The sequence below is a fragment of the Lonchura striata genome, chromosome Z (assembly GCF_050655825.1).
Source record: "Lonchura striata isolate lonStrDom1 chromosome Z, ASM5065582v1, whole genome shotgun sequence".
Lineage (NCBI taxonomy): Eukaryota > Metazoa > Chordata > Aves > Passeriformes > Estrildidae > Lonchura > Lonchura striata.
Window position 1 is genome coordinate 23,222,877 of NC_140740.1, and position 26,945 is coordinate 23,249,821.

General features: G+C 37.3%; 1 protein-coding gene across 1 annotated transcript; it reads left to right on the forward strand.

The window, feature by feature from the left end:
- Window positions 1-22,274, forward strand: LOC116184748 (coiled-coil domain-containing protein 171-like). Its single transcript, XM_085567998.1, has 15 exons — window positions 1-1,734; window positions 3,446-3,634; window positions 4,815-5,316; window positions 6,071-6,187; window positions 7,021-7,247; window positions 7,896-8,075; window positions 9,319-9,492; window positions 9,964-10,109; window positions 11,659-11,713; window positions 15,936-16,068; window positions 18,000-18,179; window positions 19,312-19,374; window positions 19,450-19,454; window positions 19,910-19,978; window positions 20,426-22,274. Exons 1-15 carry the CDS (start codon window positions 1,603-1,605, stop codon window positions 20,972-20,974), a joined length of 2,721 nt encoding a protein of 906 aa, XP_085424124.1. The 5' UTR covers window positions 1-1,602; the 3' UTR covers window positions 20,975-22,274.
- Window positions 22,275-26,945: the final 4,671 nt, after the last annotated feature.

Below are 26,945 nucleotides of genomic sequence, written 5' to 3' on the forward strand. Positions count from 1 at the left end.
AGCCTGAAAAAGTAATTTCATCAAGCACAAAAGGAATGCATAGAGAGAAAAGCAACTGTCTGGCCTAACTACAGGCATTGATGATTGCTATTTATAACTATGAAACACAACTAGAAACTGAAAATGTTCTACTAGAAACCTTAAGTGCTCGCTAGCTGTTGCTGTATTAAGGGTTTTCCTTTTTATCTGTATTCCTCAGTAAAATATATGTTATACATGACCAGAATTCAGTACAAGATTTCATTAATGATCAAGATTTCTGGTAATGGAAACAGTGTATTATGGTGTACTCAAAATTAATGTTATGTTACTGAAAGGTTAAAAAGAAAAGGATTGTCTCACTGTCATATTTATAGAGCCGGTTATTTTAATTGTTTTATTCAAAAGATTTCAAACCACAGGACTGTCCTGAGCAGATGATAAAAATACACATTTTTGGAAGAGTTGTATTAGTGGTTCCCTTATGGGATTAAATATTTATTGCCTTGGTTGGCTTTGTATTTTTCCCAAAGCTGTTTGGATTTGTTTGGGAAGCAGAAGTGACTGTATGTGATCCTATTTACTTCATTAAGACAGCTTTGATTTTGTTTCCCAAAATGAAAAAGTGGAAGTCTGTAGCAGAAACTAAGTATGGATAACATTTAATATATTGCTGTTTGTCTTCGCTATACCCATGCCAAAACTGTGTGACAATGTCAGTGTGTTCTCTTCCCTTCATTTTCCCTTCCTGCTTTCCTGACCTATACAGTATTTTTTCATATTTTATACTGCTTTTTTGCTCCCTGAATATGTTCTTTCCACTCTAGTCTGAGAATCTTTTCTTGAGCTCTGACTGTACTGATACAGTGGTTTACATACTTTGTGTCATGGCATTTGAGAAACAGCTTTCTATTAGCCTAATCAAAGTTTCTAAGTCACTTGCATGTATTACAAGTATGAAGAATTGAATTTCTACTGCATGCTGTTGTTGCTAAAATTTATTTATAACCTGAATCAATTTATTATACCACTGATTCAAATCACTGTAAAAAATGAGGCATGCTTTTGGAGTTTGACTGATGGAGCCGTAAGCCTATTTTGGCCATTGATTTAATTTTATATAACCCATGCAAAACAAATTTTTAAATGAATTTAGAGTGTGTTGTGCTGCCAAGCCAACTGGACTGTTTTCCATGTGCTGTGCAGTTGTGTGGGGGCACAGTTTGAATGCACCTCAAAGTATTAACATGGGAGAATGAATTGCAGCCACTAAGAGCACGGAAATTTTTATCTGTGCCAGGTCACTATTGTGGCCCCAACAGGAATGGAATTTATACACATACTTTATAGACATACTGTGGGTAATTAGATAAATTTTGTGAAATTTGTTTCCTTACTCTGCTGTAAGATTATGCACTATTATGGCTGCAATTATAAGAAATTAACTGAGGAATTTTGTAAAGCTGTGAGAATCAACTTTGAGGGCTTGTTTTCAGCTGCATGCAGCACTGCTACTGCACATATGATGCCTCTCTTTTGATTTTAACATTGCCCAGCTACAGCAATTAAGTTTTCTTCGTGTTCCAGAGGGAGCTGTCCATCCTGCAAAACTTATACCAGAGCATGGCAAACGCCCATGTGCTTTCCAAATATTCAGACATCCCCCTGGAAGAGTTACCGTGGACAGAGCTTTGTGCACTCTTGTGTGAGAATGTTGAAGCCCTGATCTTGAACTTCCACAAGGCTAAGGAGAGGGTGAGTGTCCCCAGGCATCAGCTGCCTCTGCTGAGCTCCATGACATTTGTGCACGCTGCAGTCTCGTTAAAAAGGAGTGATAGTCATCCCCCCAAGAGGATTTGGACATTAACAAATGAACACCTTTAATTATGGCTGGTCCACTGCTCAGTTTGATGCTGCTGCTGTGAGCGTTTAGATGTGACCAGAGTGTGCATCAAGTCTCTCAGCTCCACCTTCTGTGCAGGACACTCTGAAAGGACTATCTGATAGTAGCCACAGGGACCTAATTAAAAGATAATAAATTCATCTTATTGATGAAGAAATTCACAGAATGTAGTCATTTACAGTCTTAAAGCAAGTCTTTATTTCACCATAATACATAGGCAAAATACACTTTCTCCAGGAACAGCATCTTTAAATTATGTGTTTATGATTTAGATGTACTATCTGAAAGAATTCCAGTGTAGGGTTTTTTGTTTAATTGTAACTTTTGAATTATGACATTTTTATTCAGAAACACAATAGAAATACCTTTTCTAAAACATGTCAGTATTTGTGTGAAGGATGAGCTGTACTTTTCTGAGTGATATTAATGCAAGTGAGTTTATGTGGCCTTTCTTCCCAGAAAATCTTGTGTTTTTAGGAAAAAAAAAAAATTTTTAATAGGTCAGCTGGCTCCAGAGACTAAGCTAAGAGTGGCTAAGCCACTCTTCAGGGTTTCACTTTGTTTTCTGGTTTATTTCTCTTTTGAAGTCGAAGAAGAAAGGGAGAAGGAAAGAGATGGGAAGAGAAGGGGGTGAATATTGTTGGCAGTGTTTGTTGGGCTTGTGTCTTATTGTGCATGCTTTTTAATTAAGCCTTGTTACTGAGACTGGTTGTGAGGCCTCTAGGACTCTTCTCATGGTCTTAGCAGCTTTTCTGGGATTTTACACTGTGTTGTACAAAGCTTTTTTTCCTACAACTCAGTGTGATCTGTCTGGAAGTGTCTTGCTGATATTCCCTAGTAAAAAAGTTAAGGTGTATGCATTTGGGGATCATTGTTGGCTTGGTTCATTCCTCCATTTAATTTGCATGGGAGGTGCAGTGTTAAACCACAAGGGTGAATTATATTTTCCCTGAAATTGTTTAAAAACTTAATAATAACCCGGAATGTCTTGGCTTTTTAACAACAACAACAACAACAAAAAAAAAAAAAAAAAACTAAAACAAAACAAAACAAAAACCAAAACAAAAACACCAAAAAAAAACCAAACCCAAAAACCAAAAAATCCCAAACCCAAAAAAAAAAAAAAATCAAACAAAAAGAAGAACATAACAAAAAACCAGACAAACAAAAAATTAAATGCTGTTTTTAATAATTGTTTGCAATCATCACAAATTTCTAAAGTATGTACTTGGATTACTAATTTATTAATATACTAAAATTTAATACAATTGTTTAAAAAAAAAAGTTTGAAATGTCTGGCTCAGGTTTCCTACAATGAAGGAGACAAATATCTGCAAGATGGTAAAAGGATGGCAGAACCAAAACCAAATAAAATACTTTGTTTCAAAATATATTTCAGTTTTGTTTTGAGAACCAAGTAATTAATCTGCTATGAAAGTATTTTACTTAGTTTTAATGAAAATTTTGAAGAAATTACAGTTTAGATTTTATGCTGGAATAGTTTGTGTTTGACTCAAAGTGAAAAGGTAAATAATAATTTCTTCTTAAATGCTTGTCACACAGATATCTCACCTAGAATATATTTGCAAGCACAAGACTGATAATATGAATGACCTTCAGCAGAAGCAGGAGGATGCTTTTGAGAAAATGTCTGAACAGTTAAAAGCACAGGAACATTGCTGGCAGAAAGAAAAGCAATATCTTGAAGAGCAGTACTCAAATATGCTTGCAGAGGTTCATGCAAGAGCACAGGTATGCTGCTGGGAACTGCTAATATTTTTTCTTGTAGCATTTAATGGATTCTTTCAATAGTTTAAGGCCCTAAGCAGTTTAAGGTAGTTTGGGGAATGTTCGTTTATTTTTAAAGTTAAAAAATCCAAACAACAAACCAACTCATCATTGTAATAATATTGACATCACTTAAGAAATAAATTTTCTGAAGCATTTGTTGAAGAGAATTTGGTCTTCAGCCTCAGCTGAAAAGCCTGATTTCATCTCTAGTGGATAGTATTTTTTTTTCTGAGAGTGCTAAAGCTGTAAGATCTAAGATCTAATTTCCTTTTTTTAAGAATTCCTGAAGGTAGCAGCTACGTTTTCAGCATAATCATTTGCAGAGATGGTATAGAGTAACAATAATGTGGTGTTACCTGTGAGTAAATTTAATTACATGTGCACTGACCCTAAGAACAGTGGTAGATTTCAAGTGTTAAGTGACTCCGCTTTACTAATACTCCAGTGAGAAGTGGTTTTAAAGTGTTTAACTGCCACTGCTTGTTAGATGAGTTATTTGCAATCCAAAATGTTACCCACTATTCCACAACCACCATTTACATTCCTTCACACCTCTTTGAATTAAAAGCATTGTGAATAAGGAAGTAGATGTCCCTTCTTATTTGTGAGTTGCTGCAACTTAACTTCAAAGAACAATGCTGTAATTGATGCAGATTTCAGGACTGGAAGTCTTTGCACGGTGAAAAATTTAATCGGTCTCATTTCATGTTCCAGCCTTCCTTACCTTTTCCCTCTCACTTACACTGGCTTTCTGTTTGGTAGAGCAGTTCTCTCTCTGAAATTGGAGGATGTTATTGCTATTGTTAAGTCAACTCACAGAACTGTATTGTGGGCAGACAAGTGGTGTTGGACCTTCTGTGAGCTGTCACCATATTGGTGGATTGTTGTTAGAAATCAGGAGTTAAATTTGCAGTTGATGATCATGTAAATTTCCCTTCTACCATTGCTTTGGTTTCATATCTCTGATTCTGGAATTGTTTACTAGAAGAGATACTTTCATCACCATCATTACTAAGAATTTTTGACTCCTTTCGTGCATAATTTGAATGGCAGAGATATGAATTTCCTTTTTGCTCTTGTCTAGGTAAAAACCATCTAGTTAATATTTCTTCCGTTTTTGTTTGGTTTGCTTCTGTCACAGGAAGGTGAAGAAACAGTGCAGAAAACCAGGCAAAAACTGTATGGCCTTGAACAAATCCACGAGAAGGTGGCCCACAGGAACAATTCCATGACAAATACATTATCAAATGGTCACAAGGCACGCCCATCCCTGCTGGCAGCCTGTGCACTGCTGTCAGGGGCCCTGTGTCCTCTCTACGGCAGACTGGGCGCTGTGTCTTGCCAAAGAGACATTCTCCAGGAACAGCTGAAGCACCACGAAGTATTGAGCCAGAAGATCATCAGCCTCCTCTGTGCTCTCCCTGCTAACGTGGGAAGCAGCCAAGGCAAAGGCAGGCTGGGGCAGAGAAGAGCCAAGCGCCTGGTTTACGTCTTCCGAAGAGCCGTGATTGCAGTTCTGGCCGCTCACAGGCTGAGGGCTCTGGCCCGATGCTCTTGCACCTTTTTCGTCTGGACAGATGGCTCCAGAGGATGCACTGGAATTCAAGTTTGTGTGGGAGAATCCAGAGGCAGGCACGTGTCACGTAAGTGAAATGTTCTTGTGTCAAATCACATAGTCAGGGAATAAAAAAGAGCAAGATTATTATTATTGCGGGGGCATAGAGACATATTTAATGACATTTGGACAAATATTATCTATCTTTTTTATGTTGTTTGACAAATGTATTTCACTCTAGGAGGAAATGCCTAGTCTTATATTAAGCATTGCAGGTAAAATTGTGATTATGCACATGAACTGAACACTATCTGATATTTTTGATATTTGTGTTATGGATTTCAGAACCAGGTGCTACAGCATCCTCTCTATGGTAAATATCTTGCAATGTTCCTAAATTATTAACTGTCACCATTTTTTAAATTTTTCTTTTTACAAAAGGTATTTCCTCTTCAATTTTTAATAATTTTTAATATTTATTTCCTAATAAAACCCACAAAATACCACAAAAATTGCTTTCTGATTCAGGTAAAATATTAGCATAGGATTTTGAAATTTTCTTTAGAGATTATGTCTACTTGCCCCTTTCTGTTGCCAGACCAGTTTATACTTCCCTCTGCAAGGATAAATGGTATAAAAAATGTTTTCCAATTTAGAAGATTCATCTGCTTTTTTTTTTGGTTTTTAGTAATTCTGGCAGCATGCTTAAAATGGTCTAAATTGTCCTGGCTATTTTGTTGTTTATATGCTTATTTTTGGTTAATTTCTGAAAGAGCTGGACGTAGCAGTGTGCCATATCTTAGTGGTTCACTTATCCTGCTAGCTGGAATTCTGTTTGCCAGGTTTTGAAGAGGAAGGAGTTGACTGCATTGAAGCACTTGACTGGTTGACTAGCTCTAACCTCTATACTGCAATAGTCAGTTCCATCTCTGAACTGGAGGTTGTTCTCTGCAAACAAGGTAATTTTACCAGTATATTGTTGAAGCAGAAATATATTACAAAAAAATAAGTCAGGGTGGTCATATAATTTCTATTTTTGTGATTTTATCTAAACTATTCTGGATCATAACTCTGAAGAGATATTTCTGAATATTATGATAGACACCTTTGATGTGAGGTTATATCCTGAGCTAGTCAATTCAAATTTTAGTGGGGCTGTTTCCCTGAAGAAGCAATTTTATTGCAGGGTAAAATGATAACCCTCTTCTACATTCTCCGAATGATCACATCTCTGTACTGTTGGAACAGGTTAATTTTCTTTAACAGCTGATAGGATATTTTATCCTTTCAGTGTGTATAGCCACAGAAGCAGAAGGCTGGAGAGTGTTTCTAGAGTTATTTACAGTGAGAACTGAAAAAGCCTCCCTTGGTTCATCTGCATTGCTGCAATCCCTTGTTCTTTATTAATCTCTACTTTCAGAATCCCCACAATTTTGTCACAAAAAAAGGATATTAGAAGAGGGATAATTTATGTGAATAAAGGGAAATAGCAGGAGAAAGACAAGGTGATGTATTTTCCAGAAGGCTAAACGCTAAATTGGAATAAAAGTTGTCATTGAATCAAATGTGCTTATATTCAGTTTCAGGCACTTTCTTCTTTGATCATGCTGTTTTCAATAATTTTAATTCATATCCTTTAAAAGCAAAGTTTGAATAGTGTTTCAGATTTAGTATTCTGTGTTTCAGAATATTTACGGGTTCCATCCTGTATAAATGAAAAAGAACAGGCTATTACAAGAAATGGAAAGTAATAACCTGCTTGATGTTTCCTTTTTGTTGTTGTTTCTTAAAGATGTGCACTCCTGGCTTTCTGAACACTCACTTATCAGTGCAGCCAGGAACTGCTTTGCAAAACTGATGGACAACCTGAGCATACTGATGGAGACAGTTCAGGGGAAACCTTGTGGGTGCAGAGCTTACCTGGAGAGGGACTCCCTGGTACAGAGGCTGGCTCGTGGGCTCCACAGAGTAAATGCCCAGGCCCTGGAAGCTGGATTGTATGACAGACTGCCCAGCACAGTAAGCAGAATTACAGTCCTCCTTCATGGAAACAGAAGGTTTACAGCAACAGTGAAGCTCCCTTGATAGCACCATTTATTTGGTTGGAGGCTGGTGATGAGTCCAGGACAATGAGATACCACTATATGGACACTCAGAAGTTGATTTGTCACACATTAGGGTGTGATTAGATCTTTTATTTTAGTGACAAAGAATTTTTGGAGGAGGTTTAGTGTATCCAAGAAAAAATTTTTTTTTTCAACTTCTATCAGATCTGTAACAGATTATAAGAACAAATTTGCTTTTGTCTTGATGTAAATGTTAAGGATGCTTTTTATTATGGTTTTCTACTTTCTCATGTTTATCATCCTTTCTTTCAGTAAAGATAACCTTCTTCCCTTTAATCAAAATGAAAGGATAAACTTTCTCCAATAATCTTTTATTGTAGACTTTAGGTGTAAATAGTACTTCTTTGTAAACAGAATTTGCAGCAGCCCTTGCTAGGGTTGGTAGGTGACAGGTTCAAACTTTTGCCCTTGAGTATGTCTTTTAGAAGTGGAGGAAAAAATTATAGTTTTGTCTTGATTTTCTTGGGTCTTAAATATGATTTCTTTTATTTCTAAAATAGCAGTTTTTATAGCCCATCAACTTGTTTTTGTTTGCTGACAGAGAAACATAGCAATCTTGCAGCAAGAAATATTTGAACTTTCACAAAGGCTTCATGCAGCAGAGATAGAGTCCCGCTCCCTGCACCTGCAGCTGGCAGAATGCAGATGGGCTTTCAATGAGATGCGAAAAGATGCTGAAAAAGCCCACAGACTGCAAGAGCAATTAAATGAACTTCAGCATGTAAGTGCATTTGATTTGGAGGCTCTCTTGCTTCAAAGAGATTCTCCTTTCTACACATTTTTGATTTGTGTCCTTTTAGAAAACAAACATAAAAATTATTTACTCCCAACAGAATTTTCCAGAAATCTTGCCTTGTAAATATCACTAAACTAGAAGACAGATATATTCAGAAAGCCCCATTTTCCACTGGAGTTTCCTTTTGATTTGTAGAAGAGGTATCCTGTATAAATTGCAGCTTGGTCTTCAGCAGTTCAGGTTCTCCCATTTGTTGGAAATGTTGATGTGATGATTTATGTATCCTAAAAGAAGATTTTACTTCAACAGAGTAAAGCAGCTGGAATGAGGGTATTCAGTAAGAATGTTTATGAGAAATTAATGAAATATAAAGATAGTAGTTTAAACTCTGTATAGATGTTGATGAATGTTATAATAAATACAATACAAATTTTAGTGGGTCTGTTTCCCTGAAGAAGTAACTTTATGGCAGAAGGAAAAAAGGCTTTTCCTACATTCTCAGTAGCACAAATGCAGAAAATTCCCCTGAGTTTTTACTGTTGATGATTGACTTACTGAAACACTGTGGGTCCCCTAACCTGAAGCCTAGTTGGTAGCACCTGGTAGTTTGTCCCAATCCAAACACTTCCAAGCAGAGAATATCTGCTAGATGTCTCACCCATTGTCCTTCCTGTTCCTAGCTAGTAAAATGGATTTTTATTTTTTTACTCAAAAATATCTAATCATCTTCAGTACTGTTCTCGACAGGTTTTATTCCCTTAATATTTTGGGACAGTTAGATAAAAATTATCACATTTGAGATTGTAGTTGAAATGCAGATAACAACTTTCCTTGAAAAATTATTTCTTCTTTCTGTAACAGTTTTTGGAGGAGAAGAACAGTCCACAAAGGTGTTTGCAAGGGTTAATAAGTTATCACTAAAATTTTGAACATTGATCTGCATATTTTTCCTTCTAAATATTGAGGTTTTTCATCCTAGGGTACTAATTTGAATAGAATAATGAGTGCCAAGACTTTACATGAACGCTCTTTCATAAAAAACACAGTGATTAACTGGCCTGCTGTCTTACTGTTCAGTGATCTGACTTCATGTTGAAAAAACTTCAACACTAATCCTAAGCATGTATTTGTTTTAGAATTTGATATATTTGCAAGTGGAACTCACTCAGTGGTAGGGAAACCACTGAATATAATTACAGAATCAGGCACAACTTGTTTCTCTTTCCAGAAAATCAGCCAAGATAATATACATGAGGAGTTAGAAAATGCTTTGCAGCGTGAGCAGGAGGTAAGATTGCTTTTGCAAGAATACCAGCGACGGCTTCAGGAGCTGAGTAATAAACTGGAATCGTGCTCACTTATTGACACAGATAGAAGCCAAGTCTCCAATGTATCTCTGGTGGTAAGATTATTCTTCTGGAACAGTCAACAGAATTTTACCTTTTGTTAAATAAGCCAAATAGTGCAGTCCTTGTGTAAATAAAGTAACAGAAATAAATACACACACATACTGCTCACTCTGGAATTTTAGGCTACTGAGAAAACACTTCAAAGACATAGTTTTTAAAAATTTTAAAGCTATTTATATTTCAATTTTAACAATTTAAGAAAAAGTCTTAAATGGGGTTTGTTCTGGGTTTTTTTTCCTACAATAATTTTGTTTTCTAAAACACATTTATACATAGCAAATATACTAAAAACTAGGAGGGTTCTGAGTCAGTAATGCTTTTGCTAGGAAATTCATAAAACCTTAGCATGCAGTGGTCCAAATCTACTTTGCAATCAATTTGTCTTCCACGTTGGTCTGTAGCCAATGGCATAAAGTGAAGTTGATTTGGGCTAAAGAGTAACTCTGCTCTCTGTCTGCTGGCAGAGCTTCTCTAACTCAACGGAGGAGCTGAGGAGCAGAGACCAAGTTCTGGATCACCAGAAGAGATTCCTGAAAGACACAGAGCAGGACCAGCAGCGGCTGCGGGAGACTCTCGAGCAGGCAGAACCTGCCCTCAAACTGGGAGTAAAGTGAGCCCTTGGGGCCTGGGGCATGTCACTTAAAATGAGTAAAAATTTCAATTCCTACTTCCACGGGCAGTGTAAGGTTAGAAGAGAAAAGTACCTCTGTCTCTTTTATTTTTAAATTCAGGGATAGTCTTCTGAAAACAAAAGTGCTAGTTCAAAATACTTGGTCATACATTTTATGCAGTTATCCCATAATAGTGCTCCAAATTCTGGGTGCTGAAATAACTGGCAAACAAAATACCTGTGCTATCTTACTGCTCTGACAACATCTCTTTGGCAGATCCTTAAAGTTTTGTTTATTTAAGAAATGGCTGCTTGTTCTCTGTGTTTCCACACCATCTTTTTGTAGACAGATACAATTTATTTATAGTAAATACAGAAGCATCGGGACAGGTCTTTGCCACCAAAGGGACTGAAACCCATTTTGGACCTCACTTTCCCTGTGGTACAAGATAGATCTTCGTGCTGATTTCAGGGAGTTTTGGATTTAGCCCTAATCCCCACACCACAACACAACAACCTAGAGTGAAAGGAAAGGCTCAGGCACTGGTCCTGAAAAGATTGGTAGTCAAAAGGAGCCCCCTTGATTTGAAGCAGGTTATTACTAAGCTATTTTTGTGCCATATGAAAAGATAAATCTTTGCAGATTTTGTTTTCTAATACTTATAAAGCATTAAATATGTATTATGAATATTGTTTCATGGCTAGGTTCTAAAAAAATTTTAGTTCATTGAAATTTCTCATTATACCTGGGATCATTCAACCTCTGAAGAACAACGTCTGAGAAGCTTTAAGGGTTTTATGCACCAGGGAAATAATGGAATTCGTAGAGTCCTCAATAAGGTGTTTAACAAGCTAATTAGAATTATCAAATCATACCAAATGATTTGGTGTCACCTGCAGAAGGATTTGTTCTAAAAAGCTTTCTGTTTTCATCCTGCTGCAATCTCTTTTGGGCATTTCAGTAAAGAGCATTCCTTGTGGCCATACATATATCCAGTAAAGGTTATTTTAATGTGAAGTGACTTTAAAACTGGAATTGTTTCCCTGTATAGGGCAGCTGAAGATCAATAAAGAAAGCTACCCTTTCCTTTATTATCATAGCAACTCTCCACAACAAATAGGGTTTTTTTCTCCTTTTGGAACGTATAATCAAAGCAGATGAAATAAACAGAATCTGTCTGTGTTTTCCAATACAAGAATATAATACCATCCTACTAGAGACTTTTTATGACCTCTGTATCCCAGCCATGATAGTTGTTCATTGATAGGCCTATAACTGCATCTATTTGAATTGCTTATCCTCAACAGAAGCATCCTTCATATGGAAATGCACCAAATAGTGGTACATTAAATATTTTTAGGGTTTGCATTGGAGATATGAAAAAGAGAGAAAATCCTAACAGTTTGAGTTATCAACAATTATTTTACAAGACATGACAGCCATAAAGTAGCAGGAGATTAATTTCTACATTGGTAGATTTTCAGTTCCATAAAGTTACTCCATTATTTTGCTTTGTTTTGTTTTGTTTTGTTTTTTCTTTTACAATAGGGACAAAGAGTTGACCATTAATCATATGAAAGCTGTGGAGGCCGCCCTGAATAAGGTAAGAATTTGAACTGTTCCTTTTGATTTGTGTTTCCAAACATGCCAAAGCCTTAGAACTGCTTCTTCTTGGGGGAAGAGAGAAGTTCTTGCAAAGCAAATTCCTTTCCTTAGTGTTGAAGTTTCCCCCTCAACTTCTTCCATCTTAACAAACCACAGTGAAATAACATGCAAGTTTGTAGTACACACACAACTTGTTCTAAATCTAGAAGTTATGCCAAAATTCACTTTCCTTCCCTCAGTGAGCATTATTTCTGGTTGACAAGTGAAGACTAATGCAACGCACAAAAAATTGACAAGTATTGTGGTTAATCCTCTGTTGAATGAGAGGTCAAATACTTGGTGGCCATTAAAACATTTGGCTTTATGTATGCTCCTTTAACCTATGAAATATCATAAATAGGAAAAGAAAAGGCAGGAAATCATAATGTGTGGTCAGCAACTTCTGTGGTATTTTTTACAATCATATTTTAAACTTAATAGTAATCTCAAGTTTTCCCTCTGACTCATACAATTGTGCCCTGGTATAGGATTATTTGAAGGTCCAATAAAGATGTACATATTAATTATTTAGGAGAAAGGACTGTTTCCAACTCTAGCTCTAATGGCAGATGGTTTCATAACTGTTTTAAATCTAGAGAAGAATAGAGCAAAAGAAGTGTTTTCATTACCTTGGAGTGTTGATTTCCCTTACTACATCTTTAATTCCTAGCAACATTCTCTATTTTAGTTTCTGCTTTCACCAAAACTGTTGCTAATTATATTTTCAGATATCTTTTTCAAGTCTCTTTCCTTTAATGTTCATGGAAAGTGACAGAACCCAAACTGCATGTTTCACCTACAGCAAACTGTGCTGATAGAAAATTTCCTTTGTGCCACCACTATCTTCAAACTGGCTTCTTTCAAACTTTGGAAGTGAATGTCATGCAGCAACCGCCGTGTTTTTACAGTAGTACATATGTGCCATGTCCTTGGCCTTTCTCTTTTCTGACCAAGGCAAGGTGCTTTTTAAATTTTTTTTTTTTTTTTTTTGTAGCATTCTCTCCCAGCACTGTGAATTAGAGATTTATTTGCAATGATAATTCAATCAGCTGTATTTTATTCATGGATGTTAGGTCCAGTGACCAATGCAAATCCACTCAAGGGGCTCAAGGGGACCCAGTTCATCCCAGCTGGTGTGTCTGAAGGAGAATTACCACTGATGCTGGGTTTTTCCCTTTAGGCCAGAGAGGAGGTCCTGGCATCAGGAGCTGCAGCAGCCACGCCGCTCCCCAGCCTGCAGCTGGAGATCCTGTCAGGGGAAGCAGTGAGGGACAGGCCAGAGGCTGTGTCATTCCAGGTTAGAGTCTAAAATCAATCCTGCTTCATTTTTTCATGTTTTAATTTTCTTTCAGTTTTGGCATCTGAGACACGACAGGCAGATAGAATAGACTGCTCTGAGCATGTGGAGAGCAAAAACTTCAGAACTGTTGCAGTCAACAGTTGAAAGAATTTCCACGTGTACTCTTGCAAATGGTATTTCATAGATGATGGTAACTTTTAATTTTCCAGTTACAGCATTAAATAACTGATGGGAATACAAACATGGGCAGAAGTATATGTACCTGAAAAATAATATCCCTCTATCTCCCTCTCTTTTTTCCCATTAATATATACAAGACTAATTAAAAAAAAAAAATACAAGCAAAACTAAAACCAAGTAAGATCATCACAAACAAAAAAAACCAACCAAACAAAAAAGACAAGATTTTCATACTCCTTCTTGGTCAGTATCAGATGTTTTTCAACCCATAGTTCTAGAATCAATTGTGGGGTTTTGAGCATTCCTCATTTAAAAGAAACTGCTCTTTAGAATGTTTAAATATAGAAGCTATTTTGCTCATGTAGGTTTAAAAACTTGCATACTTCAAAATACTAATTTTGTTAGGACAAAACAATGAGTGAGAAAAAAGAGAGATTAACAGAAAATGTGCCATATTTTCAGCTCTGAACATAGATTCAGTGCAATGCCTCCTCATTGTTTTTAAGTTTGAGGTCTTCTCCAGAAACTATCCATTAGTCTTTATAGCTGTGCAGAATATATAAGTGCCAAGACAGATTTTTTTATCCAATGAGAGAACAAAAGGCAGAGTAAGAACATATATTTTTAATTGTACTTCTCTGTCTGAATTAGACAGAGAGCAGGTAATCAAGTAAATTGCAATGATCTTAGGCAAAGTAAGTATTGCCTAGAGTGTTTAAGTTTCTGCAGTAATGCCTTCCAATTTGTTGTAGATTTTCTGTTCTAATGCAGCATATAATTGCATGATCAGGGTCACAAAATCAAACATTCAAGAAAGGCAGATTCTAAGCAGGAAAATTCTCACTGTTGTTCTCTTGCATGCATTCATGCCTGATAAAGATATAAAATTACATGTGCCTTTTTGTGTTTCCACACTAAAAGATGGAGATATGTAATATGTAATGCTTTGAGATTCCCATGAAGCTTAATTAGCACAGATGAACTTTTCTGTCAAAGGGTGGAATTACAAATGTTTCCCCAGTACAGTGATGATCTATTTTAGAGCCACACAAAAGGTTCCATGGGTGGCATCTTTTCATAGGAGGCATTGTGGCAATCACCAGCCTTTAAATCTTGCTTTTCTAATTTGGTAGTGGGTGCTGCGTCTTTTTTTCTTTTTATCCCACCCCAGCTCTCATCCTTTTTGACCTCACAATGATTGCAGAAGCATCTGCAGCCTGTTCCCTCTTTCTCTCTGGAAGAGAATCAGAAACACAAAAAGTTGCATTTCATATTTGCACAAAGTGCTTGTGGTATAACTAACAAAGTAGAATACGTGCTGGGGAGCTTGCTGCTGGAGCAGAATTGTAAAGTTCTTGTTCACCTGGCAGCCTCAGGTGCACTTGGTAACTCAGGACATATACAAACAGCACCAATGGCTCACAGTCTGTGTCACTGTGAATTTCCTTTTCTCCATCCCCTTTCCTCTTTCTCCCCTTCCCCATCTCTCTTCCCCTTTTTCCCTCTCTCTCTCCTCTTCCTCATCTCTAGTTCCTGTTTGATTCCTTTCCAAGCTCATTATTGAGGTTTTATTACAAAATTTGCCTTTTATAGACAGAGGTCACCTAATGGATTTTAGTTTTACTCTATGCCAATAGGGTGATAAGGACAATCCTGCAATCTGGAGTGAGGTAAAGAGTTAGGAATCACTTTAGGAACACCACAGCACCAGGACATTTTGGAGATTCTTTCTGATGACAAAAGATGTGATATGGGTTAGTTTGCCACTGCTGTTTCCTAGAAACCACAATGAAATAACCTGATTGATTTTAGCTGTGTTAATATCTATTCTGAAAATCAGCAATGTGAAACCAAGGAAAGAAAAAAACTACAAAAATCTTTGTAAATCCCTGTTTGTGGTACTAAGCTGCTTTTTGTCTGTATCACATGTTTACATTCAAAAGATCAGTGTCATAGTATCTGAAGGGAAAAATTATAACAAATAAAATGTGATTAACTATTGTAAAGAAGACCAATAATTTCAACACTTAGTTGAGATTACTTGGGATAGATATAAAGTTACCAGAACTGCCAAATCATCTGTACTTTCTTGTTCTGCTAATTTTATCATCAACCCAATCAATATAACAAAATTGGGACATTCTTCCACTTCATACATGGAAATAGTTACATTTTTCCAGTTATAGTGCAATCAGATAGTTTTCAGAGGTCTGTAGGTTTGCAATGTTTCTTTTGTTACTGCCAAGTTACTTTTTTTGCTGTGGAGTGGAAGGATTAGTAAATTGACTCATCTTGGAATTGTGAACATGAGCCTGAAACTGTGTGGTAGCTTTTGGTGAACAGAAATTGAACCTGCACTAAGTCTTGTATTGAAATAAAATGAAAAAATTGTATCTAGAGCTCAATGCTGTACTGCATGCTTGAAAACATCTCATCAAAGCATCTTCTAACCTGGGTGTGGACTCATTCCCTATTCCTCAATGATATCAATATTCAATGTTCTAGAAAAAGTACAAAATCCACTGTTAGATGTTTTTGATGCTTAAGTCCTGGGACTGACATTCTACCTGGCTTACAAATTGTATTTGATCTCTTTGCTCAAAAAAATGTTCTGTCTTTTGTAAAAAATTTGGATGTGTGCTATCTGGCATTTAAGTGTAGCTTGCCTAGTGCTAATGATTCCTTCTACTTTTATTTAAAGCACATGCATAGACATTTTATGGATCTCTACTCACTGGCAGCTTCCAAAGTTGACACATTAACATCAGGAAGAGAATCTTCAGAGATTCACTTTGAACCCCTAACTGCTGAGCCTCTTACTCCTGATGCTGATGGTAAGTCTGCTTTTCAAGCAATTACAGTCACTTAAATGTGGGTTCCCAGCCAGCATCTCCCTTCATGCTGCACAGGTTCTGTAGGTAAATACTGCAAGACTTAATTGTAATGATAATGGAGAGCAATAAAATAAGCGCAAAGAGAAATGTTCTGAGACATTTTTCAGAAGAGAAAGAGGATGGTGAAAGCTAACACAGGGGTTGAAATTACTATGGTAAGTTTTTTTCCTATTGGTCACTGTTTATTTGTGGTGGTTTTTTTTTTGTTTTGTTTTAGTTTGGATTTGTTGCTTGATTAGTTGGATTGTTTGTTTTTTTGGGGGGGAGTGGTGGTGGTGGGTGGGTGTTAGTTTTGGGATTTTTTTTTAATATTACCTTTCTTTCTCTTTTTCTCTCTTTCTCTCTTTTTCTCTTTCCTTCTATTTCTTTATTTTTCTTTTTCTTTCTTTCTCTTTCTTTATCTTTCTTTCCCTTTTTTTTAACAAAGGATTTTCCTTTCTTTCTGTTATAAATTATTAACATTTCTGTAATAGCCTTTCCTTGCAACCATAAACCCCTTCAGTTCTGTCCATTTCCTTGCTTTTTAACATTTACTTTCTCTGAACAGAATCCTTGCAAGTTCACTTTGCACCTGAAGCAGCTGGTTCACCTCCTCCTGCTGTTGCTTCTGTTCCTGATGGTAAGTCTGCTTTTCAAGAAATTATAGTTTCTTATATGTGCGTTTCCAGGCAGCATCTCCATTCATGCTGCTAAGCTTTCATAGGGAAATACAACATTACTTGATTTTAAACATAATGGACAAATAAAGCTAGTGCTAACAGAAATGATCTCTGACTTTTCAGAAGAGAAAGGGGATGGTGAAAGATAACACAGTGATTAAAATTACTAGGGTCACTTTTTTTTCTATTGGTCCTGATTTGCTTAGATATTTTTGGTTTTAGTTTGGGTTTGGTTGGTTGAATCTTTTGTTATTGAGTAATAGTGGTGGTGGTTGGGTGGGTGTTTTCTTTTGCAGTTTTTGATTTTTGTTATTATTGTTTTTCATTTCCATCTTTTTTTTATTATTATTATTGAAGTCTTTTTTCCTTTTTTTAAAAAAAAAAAATACCATTTTTTTAATGGCCCTTCTTTGCAAGTTCACTTTGAACCTGAAGCAACTGGATCACCACCTCCTCCTCCTCCTCCTCCTCCTGGTGCTGCTGCTCCCACTCCTGAGGGCAAGTCTCCTTTCCAAGCAATTACTGTCACTCCTAGCCAGCATCTCCCTTCATGCTGTACAGCTTCTGTAGGAAAATGCAACAATAATTTTAAGTGTAAACATAATGGAGCAATAAAAGTAGTGCTAATGGAAACGTTCTGTAGCTTTTCCGAAGAGAAAGGGAATGGTGGAAGATAGCAGAGGGATTAAAATTACTACAGTAATTTATTTTTTCTATTGGAGCCCCTTTGCTTAGGGTTTGTTTATTTTCTTTTGTTTTTGTTGCTTGGTGAGTTGGATTTTTTTGGTCATGAGGAGTGTTTGCTGTGGGGTGGGTGGCTGGTTTTGGGGTTTTTTTTTTGGCATTACTATCCTTCCTTCCTTTCTTTCTTTCTTTCTTTCTTTCTTTCTTTCTTTCTTTCTTTCTTTCTTTCTTTTTCTTTCTTTCTTTCTTTCTTTCTTTCTTTCTTTCTTTCTTTTTCTTTCTTTTTCTTTCTCTCTTTCTCTCTTTCTTTCTCTCTTTCTCTTTCTTTCTCTCTTTCTCTCTTTCTCTCTCTCTTTCTTTTTCTTTCTTTCTTTTTCTTTCTTCCCTTTTCTTTTGACAAAGGATTTTCCCATTGCTTCTACTAGAAAGAATTAACCATTAACATTTTGTAATAGCCTTTCCTTGCAACCATAACCATTCCAGTATTCTGCATTTCCTTGCTTTATAAAATTTACTTTCTCCAAACAGAATCTTTGCAAGTTCACTTTAAACCCGAAAATGGTGGTACACCTCCTGCTGCAGCTCCTGCACATGCTCTTGATGGTAAGTCTGCTTTTCAAGCAATGGCAGTCACTTGGATGTGGGTTCCTAGCCAGCATCTCCCTTCATGCTGCACAGCTTCTGTAGGCAAACAATACTTAAATATAAACATAAGGGAACATTAAAACTAGTGCTAAGAGAAACGTTTTCTGGGACTTTTTTCGGAAGAAAAAGGGGATGGTGAAAGCTAACACAGGGATTAAAATTACTACTGTAATTTTTTTTTTCTATTGAACCCTATTTCTTTGGATATATTTGTTTTTGGTTTAGGTTTGGTAGCTTGGTTGGTTGAATTATTTTTGTTTTGGGGAGTGATGGAGGTGTAGGGGGGGTGCATGTTTGGTATATGGTTGGGGTTTTTTTATTATTTTACTATTTCATATTTTGTTCGTTTGTTTATTTTTTTAACCAAAAATTTTTCCTTCCTTTATGTAATAAACCAATATTTGTAACAGCCTTTCCTTGCAACCAAAACCAGTGCTGTGCATTTCCTTGTTTTCTAAAATGAAAACATTTTTTAGATTTAAAATTACTTTCTCTGCATAGAATCTTTCTGGGGTCGAATTGGTCACCAACTAGTCAGAACACCTCCTGCACACGCTCGTGACAGTGATGGTAAGTCTCCTTTTCAAGCAATTGCAGTCACTGGGATGTAGGTTCCCAGCCAGCATCTCCCTTCATGCTGCACAGCTTCTGTAGGCAAATACAGCAATACCTATATGTCAGCATAATGAAGCAATACAACCAGTGCAAACAGAAACATTTGGAGCCATCTTTCAGAAGAGAAAGCTAACACAGGGATTAAAATGAATGCTGTTATGGTTTTTACTATTGGTCCCTATTTGCTTAGATAGTCTAGATTTTAATTTGGTTTTGGTTGCTTGGTAGGTTGAATTTTTCTTGTTTTGGGGAGTGTTGATGGTGGGTATGTCTGTCTTTCATTTTTGATTTTTTTATTGCCATTTTTAATTTCCTCACTTCCTCCCATCCTCTCTTCATCCCTTCTTCCCTTCCTCCCTTCCTCTCGTCGCAGAACTTCCCTTCCTGTTACTTCCTGGAACTTCCCTTTCTTTCCCTTTTTTTTTTTTTTACCAAGGGCTTTTTCCTTTCTTTCTGTTATGCACCACTAACATTTCTGTAATGGCCTTTCCTTGCAACCATAACCACTTAAGTTCTGTGCATTTCCATGCTTTTTTTTCAAATTTGTATTCACTAAGGTTAATTTACTTTCCCTAAACAGACTCTTTTGGACCTTGCTTTGTGTCCAAAGGAGCTGCTGCACCTCCTGGTCCTCCTCCTGGTGGTAAGTCTGCTTTTTAGGCAATTACTGTCACACGGATGTGGGTTCCTAGCCAGCATCTCCCTTCATGCTGCACAGCTTCTGTAGGGAAATACAACAACAATTAATTGAAAACATAATGGAGCATTAAAGTAGTGCAAACAGAATGTTTTGATAACTTTTTAAAGAAGAGGAGGGGTGGGGAAAGCTTACACAGGGTTTAAAATTATTACTAGAATATTTTTTATATGTCCCATGTCTTTGTGGGTTTGGATGTCATTGTGGTTTTAGTTTGTGTTTGGATTCTTGGTTGCTTGGACTCTTTTGGTTTTGGGGAATGATTGAGATAGGTGGGTGGGTGTTTGATTTTTGAATTTTTTATTTTATTACTTCTTTTAATTGCATTCTTTCTCTCTTTCTTTCTTTTTTTAATAACCAAAGGCTTTTCCCTTTCTTTCTGTTATTAACAATTAACATTTTGTAATAGCCATTCCTTTCAACCATAACTATTTCCATTCTGTGCATTTCTTGGTTTTTAAAACTTGCTTTTACTCAACAGATATTTTTCAGCCTTACATTTCACCACAAGCAGCTGGTGGACCTCCAGTTCCTATTCCTGTGCCTGATGGTAAGTCTGTTTTTTGAGCATTTATCATCCCTTGGATTTGGATTCCTAGCCAGCATTTCCCTTCATACTGTACAACTTCTGTAGGCAAATAAAACAACACTTAATTGTAGACATACGGGATCATTAAATCTAGTGCACACAGAGAGGTTTTGAGACATTTTTCAGAAGAAAAAGGGGTGTGGTAACTAACAGAGGCATTAACATCTTTTCAGAATTTTGTTATAATTTTGTCAGACTAAGTTTGTTTCCTTGATTAAAAAACACAGCTTTGGAATTAATAGGAGAGGTAAAAAATGTAAGTAAGTACTTGTAGCACTTCAAATGAAGTGCTAAACCAACACTTCCTAGGGAAGGATACTGTGCTAATGTCCTTTGTCTATTAAAGATTTATGCATAATATTCAGGTGCGGTGTGTTTCAAATAAGCACTTAAGGAGCAAACATTTAGAAGTACTTCACATACATACCCTTGTTAGAGGTATTTAACAGGAAACATAGGTTCTCTCTTGATTTGTTTTTTATTCTTTTGTTTATTCCAGCATGCTGGAGAGTGCCTAGCCACAGAGCCTCTACCGTACCTGGAGCCAACATAGCCTCCGTTGTGGTAGCAGGCAGAAGCTACAGTGTCCCTGGCACCAACATACCCTCCAGTGTGACACCAGACAGAGTCTACAGTGTCCCTGGCACCAACATACCCTCCAGTGTGACACCAGACAGAACAGGGTTTGGGTCATCAATGGACAGAGTCATCAACCTGATACCAACCAGAACCAGTACTGGGTCATCAATGGATGCATCCTCCCATATGAGAGGAAACAGAGCTCTTACCGTGCCTTCAAGCAACGTGTCCTCCAGTCTGACGTGGAGTAGAGCTGGTACTGGGTCTTCAGTCAACACATCCTTCAGTTCCAGACCACACAGAGCCAGTTCTTTGCCTTCAGTCAGACCTTCCAGCCAGGATGTCTTACCCAGCACCAGAAGAAATCAGGAAATTTAATTACCAGATATGACAGATTTCTTCATCAAAATACTAGCTTCTCTTAAGAAGGAAAATACTTCAGCAATGCAAAAAGGTCTAAATAAAGTAGTCTTACCTTTGTAATTTGTATTCGTATGAAAATGTGCATCCATATCTTCACATTTATGTGTTTCTAATTATTTGTATACCAAAGCACTTATTTATTTAATTCTATTTAATTGCAGTTTTTAATTTTTATGTAGTATATTTTAAAATGTTATAAAACAACACCTTTTTGGGTAGTTTTCCCCATTCTTAAACAAAAATCCACAAGCCATTTTAATCTCTGTCTCTCAAAGTTGTTGCATACCTGTCTATTTTAAACCAGGACTACAGTACTTTAATAGGATTGAGAGAGGTCCATGAAATGTACACCAGTGATTCCTCTTGTGGAATGTCATGGCCCTATGTCTTGGTTTGAAAAGATAGGTGTCTGCTAAGGAAGGCAGGAGCTTCCCTTGAAATGGAAAATGCAAACTCCCTCTCTCTGAATTATTATAATTTTGAAATTAAGGGGCTCTCAGGCAAAGATATGGGAGTAGGAATAGTAGTTCTTTATTAGGAAAATCAAAATACAAATGCAATAGTACAAAAAAACTCTACTTACAGAGTCAGAACATGACCTGACACGCTGTTGGTCGTGGAGTTGGTAGCAGACTGATTACAGGGTGGCTGTAGTCGTCTTGGTGTGACAGCTGTGGTTCTGTTGAAGCAGTGATCCTGTAGGAGGATGTAGTCTTCCTCTGAAGGTCCAGTGGTGGTGTAGATGGTCTTGGTCATCTTCTGGCAATCCAGTGGAAAAGAAAGCTGCTCTTCTGGGAATCTATTTGGAAAAGGCTGCTATGGTGTTGCAAATCTCAGATTATAGTTAGATAGTAATGCTTGGCTCTTCCCCCTGGGTAGAGCATCTCACAATGGAATGATGCAATTTTATCAGTCATGCAGTGAGATTCAATGGCCCACTAAGAGAAGATATTTGCCAGAGGGAGGATCGGTTGTGGAAGAGATAAAGAGAACTGCCCTACCTGGTTTTAACAGGTGGCCCAATTAGCAGAAGGTAATTGCCCTACCTCTAACAGATGGTGTTAGAGGGATGCCGCAGGAGAGAAGACTCATGATATCATGATCATCAAGTCTCAGTTTATTGTGACAGATTACACAGTTTATATATGTTTGTTAATTAGCTCATACATATTGCAAAAGCCAAGCTCATGATTGGTTGCTATGTGACTTGTACTATTATCTTAAAAGTATCTTTATGATCGATACATGCCTGTCCAGCTGGCCTTGCAGTTAGAACAGCTTAGTACCCCTTTGTTCTTCTCTATCTATTTCTACATACCAAGCAGTTTCAATATCCTGCTTTCTGCACACCATCTACTCTTCAGGGCCATGCGAACTTTGCAGCAGTCACGTAGCCCTCCCTATTTGGATTAATTTTACAGTATCATGTCCCTTGTCGTTCAACCATTCCTCTGTCAGGCTCTCTTCATCTCCCCCGTTTTCCTTTTGTACAAGAAGGTGTGCATTCAGCATTTTCTGCAAAAGCTGCTGCATCAAGCCTTGCAAGCAATTAAACACACAGGGCAAAACAAGCAAAAGTATCACAATTATGCTTAGAACTATTATGCTGTATTTGATAATGTCTCTTAACTATGGTCTGATCCCCAATCCTTTTAGCTATCTTTTTAAATCTAATCTATCTTCTACCTTTAACTGTTGAGTTAGCTTGGTCAATTTTTGTATTTGCTTATGGATAGATGTAGAATGATCAGGTAAGTTCATACAGCACATTCCTTAAAATTCTTCACAACCATGACCTTGGGCTAGAAGAAGTAAATTAGTGGTAGCTGCTCTGTTTTGCAGAACTGCATGACAGATACTACTTATATTTGTGGCAAGCTCACTCAACATTTTAGATGGAATACTAATTTACTTTTTTGTCCAGTAGGCTAGGATTTTCAATTGTGTGAGAGCTTGCACTGAAGTAACTCGTGGGGTGAAAAATGAGGTTATATTACAGAAGTGCACCCCACTTCATATTTCTCATGTTTTTGATTGTTCTGTTTAACATGAAAGGAACAAACTTAATTCTAAATACAAACTATATTTATGATAAACTTAATGTTATGCTTTTGATTATCTAATTGATTGTCCCTCTTTTTCTTTTGCCATTGAAAAGCAATGGCAAAATGAACAAAAAAATCACAGGCATTACTAAAACTCATTAAAACTTAGCAAAAAAGTCTATAATATAATTAAAAACACACTTATGAAAAAACTTAAAAGCCTACAATCTTCTGTGGGTGAAACACAAATCTTTGTACAATTCACTTTTGCTGTGCATCCTCTGATTTACTTGTGGAGAGATTAGTGTTCTCTTGAAATTGATAAGTTTATCATTCTTCACTGAAATCTATCTAGATTTTGCACCTGCTAAAACACAAACAAACTCAACACCCCCCACAGGGACTGGAGGGCCCTCTCTCAATTCTGTTTCCTAAAATTTGCATGAAGAAATGGAAATATCAACATCTGTGTTATAAACATGAAAAAACATCAAGAACAAAACAATGCATACACAATTAATATTACATATAAAATCACAGTTACCAAGTGCTACACTATCAAATTGTCATCCCAGAGTCTGCAGCAGCTGATAAACCTTAAAACAACAGAGATTTGGATAAAACATGTCCGGATCATGTCTCTCCAAAACTCCCTTTGAGGCTTAGCTGCCCTATATGGTCAAATTGTTAAGCCAAAAGGACTTGAATACTTTTTGATGCAGAAAACACTTGGGTCAATCACACCATCCACGTAGAGCCAGAGCTTGGCCAGAGCTCAAACTCTAATTGGAGGATATGTTTTAACACATTATAAAACAAAAGTCCTAGAAATAACAGTTATCAGTAAAAAACCTTATTATTAAACCTTATTATTAAAAATTTATCAAACTATCAAATAATTGAATCTGTCCAAAATCTCTTTCAAGATAAAAATTCTCTAAATATAACAAACTCTTTCTTCAGAAATCTGAAAATTTGAAGTCTGAAATCTTGAACTAAAATTTGGACAATGAATTTTTAAAGGAAGATGAATTGCAGCTGCATAAAAGATTGGATAAAGAAAACACATGAGTAGTTAAAAAATCAAAAACACAGGATCCTGAAAAAACATCTTGTAATCAATCACCTAAAGAGACAATAAAACATATGAAAACTGACTGTAAATACTATAACAACACCTTAATACCTTAATACCTTAATAATAATTCTTATCACAAAAATCAGACAAATCACATTTTATGATCAAACTATTAACAAGAAATGTTTAAAATAGTTTAAGACAATCCTTTTAAAGCACTCATATAACATTAGTAACAATCACTACTTATCATTACTTACAAAAACTTAACAATCACTATCATATTATCTATAAAACTTAAAAATCACTATTACTTATATTATTATCTATAAAAACCCAAAGACAGAGATTACAAACTCAATACTAAAATTCCATCAGATGACATTTTCTCAACTCTTTGTTTGCAGAGACATTTTTGGTAATTAAATCATTACTAACATTTCTATATTTATACAGTGATTTTTATCCATACCATATTTGAAATAACGTTGATTCACATAATGTTCATCCTTCTTGGTATCTTGGAAAACACTCGGTACTGCTGTACTTTTTCATTACGTCTTCTGACTCTTGTAAGAAATTGGAAAGATGCTGTTGAAATTTTTGCTGTAGTGTTGCGATCCCGCCACCGGTGGCGCTGCTGCTCTCAGCGTTGTCGCTGCCATGGCAACCAGGACTGTGCCGCCATCTCCGCCGCCATTGCTGGGCGCTGCGGGGCGATGAGGGGCGGCGCCGCCTCGCTCCCGTCCTTGTTGTGTCACCTTGTGGATGGGAGAAAAGACACCCCCGCCACGGCCGCGCCCTGCCTGCTCCGGCTCCAGTGCGGCTGAGCCCCAGGAACGCCCCTCTCCCCCCTTGCGCTGCTGCTCGGCAGCAAGGAGCCTTCCGTCTCTCGGCTGATGTCCGCTCCGCCCCGGGCTCGCCTCCGGCTCGGTGCTGGCCGGCCCCGCTCTGTCTGGCCCCGCGCCCGCTCCGTTCTACCTGATCCCCGTTCACACAAAGTGAATTTGGGATCCCAGTCCCGTTGCATAAAGCAATTTGGATCTCAATTTCCAGCACCTCAATGCTACTAGTGTCTATGGGAGGTACAGGCATTTCAGAAGCAGAGATGGGAATGGGAAAATTTGTGAGAACCGGAGGGTTTGGCTCACTGGAGAGAAGCGAGGGTTTACATTCCTTATTTTTCTCCAGAGCTGTCCGTATCACTTCTACCGCCCTCTTTTCTGCCTGACACATTAACAATTCGTTATCAACCACTCTCCAAAGTTTACTCATTTTCTTGCCCGGTTTATCCTCATCTAACACTAATTCCCACAACTTATCCCTATATCTTCTCCATTCTGAAAGTTTATGAACACTATGGCGGTTAACGAAAAAGCCGTAAGACTCAGCATGATGCAATAGTGAGGGGAGATCCTTATCTAAATCAATCTTCCTAATCTGCCTTTTTCTAAGAGAAGTACTAAACAAATCATATGCTGCTTGCCTTTCCATGATTACGTCGGTACCGTTGCTGGCTCCTTCAGGCTTCGGCAGCACGTATCGGCTGAGCCCGCCTCTACGGTCACTCAGGGCGCGGAGCAGAGTGTTTCGCCTCTTCTCTTTATTTCGCCGTCCCTCCAGCTGCAGGACCCGCACTCCAACGCAGCACATCTCTCGCCTTTGGCTCGGATCAGGTCCCTGCTTTCGGGCACCAGTTGTTAGAGAGATGCCGCGGGAGACAAGACTTATGATATCATGATCATCAAGTCTCAGTTTATTGTGACAGATTACACAGTTTATATATGTTTGTTAATTAGCTCATACATATTGCAAAAGCCGAGCTCATGATTGGTTGCTATGTGACTTGTACTATTATCTTAAAAGTATCTTTATGATCGATACATGCCTGTCCAGCTGGCCGTGCAGTTAGAACAGCTTAGTACCCCTTTGTTCTTCTCTATCTACTTCTACATACCAAGCAGTTTCAATATCCTGCTTTCTGCACACCATCTACTCTTCAGGGCCATGCGAACTTTGCAGCAGTCACGTAGCCCTCCCTATTTGGATTAATTTTACAGTATCATGTCCCTTGTCGTTCAACCATTCCTCTGTCAGGCTCTCTTCAAGATGGCAATAGAATACATATTCCCAGACACATTTTGCAACCTAAGACATTATCTACCCATTATCTATTAGTATTTGCATTATGCTCAAATCAATGAACTGACACCATGAAACCTTACACACAGCTTTTACTTAAGACTAGGTTTCCCTGTGGTACACTATCGCCGTTGAATTAGGAACAGCTGAAGAAAAGTGACATTGATTCCTATGATCAGAAAGCATGAAGTGAGATTTATTAGGAATTTCATAAATTTATAGGCAGGATGGTTCACCCGGAACCTGATTGGTTCTTAAATAACACCCCTCACACCATTGGTTAATTAGGAATGACATCTGGTAAAATATCTTTCCATAAACATCATGTACAAACATTCTGTACATTCACAAACACCAGGTGCAGCAATTAAGATAAGAATAGTTTGAATTCTTCCTCTGAGCATTCTCACAACTTCCCTAGGATGATGCCTAGGAAAGTTATCTGTTTCTCTCCCTGTCAACGTCCACAGATGACAAGAGGCTAGTGTCTTAGAATCATTGACAGAGAGGGAAGACCAGGTTGCAGATGCCTCATGTCCTCTATGATCTCATTGATCTTCCTCAGGTCGTGGAGCAATCTCCAGGAATTGGAAGTTTTCTTATGAATGACAAAAACTGGGGAATTCCAGGGACTGTTTGTAGGTTAGATGTGGTCTTTTTG